This window comes from Trichinella spiralis, assembly GCF_000181795.1.
Source record: "Trichinella spiralis strain ISS 195 chromosome Unknown Scfld9, whole genome shotgun sequence".
Lineage (NCBI taxonomy): Eukaryota > Metazoa > Nematoda > Enoplea > Trichinellida > Trichinellidae > Trichinella > Trichinella spiralis.
This window is the reverse complement of record NW_003526948.1, coordinates 3,624,686-3,631,714: the sequence shown is the minus strand read 5'-3', so window position 1 is coordinate 3,631,714 and position 7,029 is coordinate 3,624,686. Positions and strand designations below refer to the sequence as shown.

General features: G+C 31.1%; 2 protein-coding genes across 2 annotated transcripts; both read right to left on the bottom strand.

Moving 5' to 3' along the window:
- Positions 1 to 1,089: 1,089 nt before the first annotated feature.
- On the bottom strand, positions 1,090 to 1,973 carry Tsp_05467 (magnesium chelatase ATPase subunit D). The gene is given in 4 exon segments (XM_003371785.1): positions 1,090 to 1,231; positions 1,244 to 1,391; positions 1,792 to 1,835; positions 1,888 to 1,973. 4 exon segments carry the CDS (start codon positions 1,971 to 1,973, stop codon positions 1,090 to 1,092), a joined length of 420 nt encoding a protein of 139 aa, XP_003371833.1.
- Positions 1,974 to 5,192: 3,219 nt separating this feature from the next.
- Positions 5,193 to 6,805, bottom strand: Tsp_05468 (putative alpha-2-macroglobulin). Its single transcript, XM_003371784.1, has 4 exons — positions 6,767 to 6,805; positions 5,959 to 5,985; positions 5,335 to 5,473; positions 5,193 to 5,305 (listed from the first exon to the last, which is right to left on the bottom strand). The coding sequence occupies exons 1-4, from the start codon at positions 6,803 to 6,805 to the stop codon at positions 5,193 to 5,195; spliced, it is 318 nt and encodes a 105-aa protein (XP_003371832.1).
- Between the last annotated feature and the right edge of the window lie 224 nt (positions 6,806 to 7,029).

Here is a 7,029-nt window from a genome sequence, read left to right as displayed (position 1 = left end):
TACCTTAATTAGAAAATATTATGACCCACTTTGTGTTAACAATGTATGGTTATTCATTAATTAAAAAACTCTCACTGCTGAAATAGGCAGTTACCAGTGACGTTATTTACCTAATTAAAAATTAAATACTCAGTGTGCCATTTACTTGCTTTTTAACTTTCTAATTAGCATATTAAAATTAATCTCATATTTAATACATTGCTTTCCTACATGTTACGGATTAATAATATTCTATTTATAGATGATTACTTCCTATTTATAAAAAGATTAAACTCGTTGCACCTTGCCTAAGCTAATTGTTTATTTCATTTATGCCAACTTTACTTTTCCCATTACCTAATTAAAGGGGACCCCAATTATCATTTTATAAGTAAAAAATTTATATTCATACAATAGCTAATTCACCAATAATTAATACAAAAATTATGCTAATTTAATGGTTACCATATTACAACCCTTTTAACTGTTTACATTACACTGTTTCAAAGTAGAAATCTACTTTGACATTACATTCTTTAAAGTAAAAAACTGCTTTAAACTAAAAATATATTATTATCAGTATAAAATTAATGAATAATTAAAATCTTTTATATGATGAAATGTAAATAAAAAGCTGGTTAACTTTTCTACTTTAAAACAGTGTAATGTATACAAAAATTGAATTTGCTCAATTATTAGATGAATGAACATTATATTTTATTTATCATTTAAGTTCCTAAATGAATAAATTAATGTATAAAATGTTAACAAATTTAAACTATTTAGCATGATTATAAGGGGAAACTCTCGATGGAGATTAATTTCAAATGTTTGATGCCTAAACTGATGAAAGGTGCAACGCCAAATGAACTAATTAAAGGTGTGACGGCAAATCTGATGTCAATCATTGGCCAAGTGTCAGAGCCAGCGAGACAATAACACAAACGCATAGCGACGCTTACCGTTCCTCTTGGGGGAGTAACGATCACCACTAGATTGGCACCGAAACAGAGTCTCGGCACTACGTCAATTGCGAATTTGCATAACTGCCTCTAGGACAGATACGTCTTACGAATTCACATAGGTGTTGAAATCCCATTGCACAAGATTTCAAACAACGTCCATTACCACACAAATGGACAGGGTCATCTCTTTAAAACCGGTCTCTGGCCAGCACGGGACTAGGAGGCTCCGCAGTGGGAAGTCCCCGTTAACGGGCAGGAGGGCGGGGGGCGGCGCGGGGGCGGTCGGGCTGAAAAAAAACCTTGCTTGAGATCCCATTGCTGGGATCCGAGCAAGGCGGCAGGCCTCTGGTACCGCAACCGGGAGAGGAAGAGGTGAGCTTTGAAAATATGGACTTTGATCATTTGATACGGTTAGGGTCGCGTCGTGCAGTGTAACCCGTCGAACTCCTGCACACCACCCTATCTCACATTCCTCCTATCCTTGCACTGCTATTCTCAAACATTTACTTATTCTAATACTCAAACTATAGCAGTGCTACAAACTCACTATGCTCAAAAATTGTCCTTTGAAATGATCGACAAATTATTCAACCATTTCACTTTCCGCAGATGAACCCTAAACTCAGCTCGACAAGGCATGGGACGTGAAAACGTTCAAATGCGGAAAGCCACTCAAATTAATTATAATAATACTCATGATCTACATCCAATTACTCTAATTAACAAACATCTGAATTAAATGCTCGATAACTTACAGCTCGAATTTATATAAATTACAGACTCAAGAACTCCTCAGTGAACTTTAACTAATTAGCCTAACTCAAAGAATTATACTTACCGAACTTACCCTCGTCTTCTGGATGTCCACTTTCATCTTCTGTTCTTCTGTATCTAAATGTAGAAGAATTAATTCAATGAAATAATGTTATAATAAATAAAAAACAAAGCCGTTTTTATTGTTCTTCTTCGTCTGTCATCGCATTGACAACGCCATTGTTCATTCGCCGCACACCGTTCGCCTACAATCATTTGAAATGAGTTTCTAGAGCAACTAATACTCGCCTCAGGAAAATTTACATAAAGTTCATTTCTACTGATTAACAAGTATGAAACGTATTCCTCATTTCGTTAAACAAATATTATGCAGGCCACGCATAAGCTCAAAAGCAAACAAATTGAAATGCTAATTCAAATTGAAACTGCACCACGCCTTTGTTTGAAAAGATAAGATTCCTCTACATCTAATAATACACCTTACTCAGTAGTTAAAGCAGAAATAGATCGAGCAAACATCACTGTCGATGCTTCTGTTAGTCAACAAAGTCAATTTAACTGATGCACTGCTAATATGAAGTTAATTTTCAAACGGCCCAATTTGCATAAAAGACAGACACTGCGCACGTAGCGTTAAGCACCCGCTTACGTAAGTTGGATATGCTACTCTAATATGAATTAGAACATAATGTCAACAAAAAATAAACAATAATTGAGCACACTGGTTGCGCTATATGCCAAGCATAATTAGCTATATGAAAATATTGTTTTATCTAATGCCTTCATAGTGCAAAATTTAGGAAAAATATAAATTGGTAACAAAATTAAATTGAAAACGATTTCTGTATAAGAACGGCATTTTTCTGTCCTGCATAATAGATAGCACTTTACGCTTAGTGATATTCGACCTGCTAAGTTAAGAATGAAATTGAATGCCATAAGCAAGTGTAAATTGAAAATTTTATCTTCCTCTCCAATTAAATCTAGATGATTACCTAAAATAGCAAATTCACATATGGATTTGTTCAAAACCTTCAATGTTCAACTATATGTAATTGAGAATTCTGCTTTTAAAATATTTCAAGTTTGCGCATCTTCAAATTGAAATGTGCATAAATACTTAAATATACACGCATTCATAGCAAAACATCAGGAAAATAAGTTTCAGTATTAAAATTTCACCTGAATGTAGCATCTTGTACTTGCACCTTGGTTACGCTGCGCCACCGTTTATCGAACAGCACCGTAATAAAGTAATAACTATGCATTTCTCCCATTTGTGTATTACTTAGTAACCTTCTTATCATTAATTTGGCTATTTAAATAATGTATCTTACTGTATCTTCAATTATTAATTATCTTTCCGTGATTTTATTTTTGAAGTATAATTTCACTTCATATTATAAAAGATGCTTTTACTCTTTCTCTTTCCATCTGCTGCATTTCCTTTTCATGCTTTGTATTCTGTGCTCACTGTCTGATGGATTTACGTCATTTATGTAAAATGAGATTTGTAATTATTTCCCTGAACATTGAAGCAAACTGTGGTGGAGCCAAGCTGGCTTTCATTATTTAGATTAATACCTGCAGATTTTCATATACACTTAATTTATTGCTTTGTGGCTCATGCTTGATTTTCAGATATATTGTAATGTCCTGTTGTGTGTTTTGTCTTGTGTGCTTGTTTGTGCACAACGATACTTCCGATAATTTTCTGCAATGCTTCATATTCCCGCTTCATCCTAACAACAATGTGAACCTAATTTACGCAACACTTTTTCCAGTATCCGTCACAAATGCACTTTCCTTCCGCTGCTTTACTGTTTTGTACCTCTTTTCCCAAATTCTGACAACTTTATAATTAGCAAAATCAAATGTCCCTCGTCCGATCGATTGTCAGTATGATGCGGTTTTATTTGTCGTCATCATACACAAATTTCATTCTCCCATGTTGCATTATCTGTACTAAGGCGCGTTCCATTCTTGCCACTTGCCTGTACGATTTCAATATAAAACCTTTCCCACTCTTCAATGGCTTACGTCAACACCACACACCGTTTTTAAACTTCCTGTCGATGCTGCCAACGTGCTAGATTAATTTGGCATCAACAAGCAATTAAACAGTCAAGAACATAAGAATATGTAAGTGAACAAATGCTTTAATGATTATTGTTATGATTCTCATTAGTGTGATTTGACAACTCTGAACAAGCAGTGAAACCAAACATAAAATGCACAGTGTGAAATAATGCGCTTCCAGATTGAAACGCATTATAATATATCCACACATTTCTGGGTTTGCTTTCAAAAAAGTGTAATATATTGCAAAAAAATAACAAAACCCTACAAATTAATTTACAATGTTCACTGGCATAAATAAGTTAATCAATTTCATTTTTATACATGCTTTCTTGTTGTGGTTAGTTTCTCTGCTGCTGCTAAATACAGTTATTTAGCCCGTTTCGCCACTTTAAGCCAGTAGCCACGCACTTGCCTTTTTCTTATTATTACTCACTGCTAATATTGATTGTTTCATCTTTGTTATTATTATAAGATGAAACAAATCGTTGAAACTTGTCTATCAGCAAAATAATAATAATAATAATAATGAAAATATTATGACATTGATCAATTTGTGGCTGACAAATTATTGAAATGACAAATAATAAAGTGAAAATGAGAAGTTAATAAAATGGGGGAAAATTTTGAATGAAAATGAAACAAGATTGTAGTTGTGGATAGTGAGTGAAAGAGTATAGAAAGTTGAATGCGAGTGAGTTTTTATTTATTATGTTAAACTGGCGCATCAATCTACTTAGTCAGCAGAGCCAAATAAATTTTAAATTTAACAGACATATTTTTTTTAAAGTGAAAACTGAAATAAAGCAAACACATGTACGTGAGTGCATACGTTTAGTGAAAAACAATTGCTGCTTTCAGTTATTCGTATTATATTATTATTATTATTATTATTATTATTATTATTATTATTATTATTATTATTATTATTATTATTATTATTATTATTATTATTATTATAGAAGATTGATCCAAAGTTCTGATCTGAGAAAGAAAGGAAAGGAAATGAAATGAAGGAAGACAAAATAATAGAAGAATAAACAGTGATCAAAATTTGTTAAAAAGAATATATCGATTTATTTAAAAATTACTTTGAAAGAAGAACTAAAATATTCAAAAAAATTCCAAGAACTCACGTGAAATAATTTGAAATTTGGTAAAATGTTAATAAAACATCCATGTGATCATGTAACATACAAACAACAAATATAGATGTAAATGAATAAATAAGTAAATAAATGTTTTAAAAGACTCGATCACCGATGTAAAGTATTTGAAAGGTAAATTTTTTAAAAATTAAAAAATAGGTAAATTGATACTAAAAATGCGCATCTAAAGTAAATGCAAACAGTATTATGCAGGACGTTGATCATATCATAAGCATTATTATATTGCTTACTTTTTCTCCATGTGCAATTGAATGTGTTTGTAAGAAATGGTAGTTCGTTGAAGATTTCTGCGAATAGTTCCAGTGATACCTATATTAGTGTGATGCATAACTTTGATATCTGAAAACATGCAAATTTAACATGAAAACTAGCAATAGCAATGATTACAAGTTCTACTTCATTTTCATCTCCTGTATATGAAGTATTCAGTTTCACATTATGTGAATTGTGAAAGTGAAAATGGTGAACGCAAATATGTACTATACTTCTTTTGTTTGTTTTAAGCACCTTTAAAAATCAAAAGTAATGTACTACTAATAATATTTAAAAGTGAATAGTGATAGCAGAAAATCTAAAAAGTTTACATTTATTATGTTTGTCAAGTTATGCGAATAGCATATATCACAAAAGTATCAACATACATCTCGAACATCACTTACCTTTTAAAAATACATGACTTTCAACAGTGGAATTATATTTCCCACATTCCACTCTTTTGTTGCATTTGTTTCCAAATCATGACAATGCTGAAAGTGAATAACATTATTGTGGTCATCTCAACATGAAAACAAATATAGGTACACGTTTGTGTAAAGCATCTGATTTAATTATCTGAAAGGGAACAATAATAATACTAATACAGATTCTGATTAGCGTTCTTTCACCATAATTGAAAGTCAACCAAATAGTATTCATAGAAAAGTAAAGGCAACATAATATAAAATATAATTCAAAGATGGTATTGAAGAGCGGAATTACAGTTGAACACGTACCTGTAGCCGTTGCACAGTATTAAATAACTGAATATAATAAAAATGCTCTAAAGTGGTGTTTGATAATAAGTAAATTATGCAAATAGAAAACTACTTTGCCTCTGGTAGAACAGCCTAATTTTACATCACTAATAGCGTAGTAGCGTGCATATGGTGAAGAATTTTATTAAATTATTAAATGACGAATGTAATTTACTTTTTATTCAAATGCATAATATAACGGAAAATTTCATTACGATGCAGATTTTTTTCACTGAAATAATATGAAAACCTGAACCACTAAATATTTCTAACATAATCTGTAAACACTTCTAAATTAAATAAATTTAGCTGCGTGAAAATGTGATGTGATGCAGTACATTGTATTAGATGTTTTCCTTACAATCAATGTGCGAAGTATAATGAGCAGTTTTTATCAAAAATCAACTTATAAAATATAATATCAGTTAAATACATTTGTTGAATAAAACTAATAACATATTTCAGGAAAAGTTAACATAGAAATTATGTTCAGCTTCAAACCATTTATGGGTACGAAAATTACTAAAAATACCATAATAATAAATATAATTAGAAGAAATGACAAATAAACTATTGATACAAACAGCACAATTACAAAAACAAATACAATTTGCAGAAATCATCAACAAGAAAGAATACAGGAAAATTCAAATTCTATACATGCTAGTGATAAAGAAATGCAGGAAGTAAATGAAAGGTGAAATATCGCCTTTGACAAAATGAAATGCGACATACAGAAAAATTGCTAAATCGTTTCACTTTCATGTTATGATTACAGCATAAATACCATTTGAATACTTTGGAAAATATAAATAGCATTATACATTTGTTTTTGAAAAATGACTAATAGAGTTGTCAAAGAAAGTCAGCTCAATTACTTCAAATATAATGGATTGAACAATACGGAAAAAATATGGAAATATTGAAAAATATGAATAATCATTTCCAAATCAAAATGTAAAATGCTTCATTTATTAAATTTCATTCACACTGGGTATGTATCAACAAAGTTACGGTTGCGTAAATACTCTATCAATCAGGATAGACAAA

Excerpts from the sequence above, each read along its gene's own strand:
- Tsp_05468 (XM_003371784.1), bottom strand. The coding sequence starts at position 6,805 with ATGTATAATGCTATTTATATTTTCCAAAGTATTCAAATG. Across the intron at positions 5,986-6,766 it reads TTTTCCAAAGTATTCAAATG|TTATTTAATACTGTGCAACG; the intron begins GTATTTATGCTG and ends TATTATATTCAG. Across the intron at positions 5,306-5,334 it reads TGTAATCATTGCTATTGCTA|ATATCAAAGTTATGCATCAC; the intron begins GTTTTCATGTTA and ends GCATGTTTTCAG.
- Tsp_05467 (XM_003371785.1), bottom strand. The coding sequence starts at position 1,973 with ATGATTGTAGGCGAACGGTGTGCGGCGAATGAACAATGGCGTTGTCAA. Across the intron at positions 1,836-1,887 it reads AGAACAATAAAAACGGCTTT|ATACAGAAGAACAGAAGATG; the intron begins GTTTTTTATTTA and ends TTCTACATTTAG. Across the intron at positions 1,392-1,791 it reads TGGACATCCAGAAGACGAGG|GAGTTCGACGGGTTACACTG; the intron begins GTAAGTTCGGTA and ends GGTGGTGTGCAG.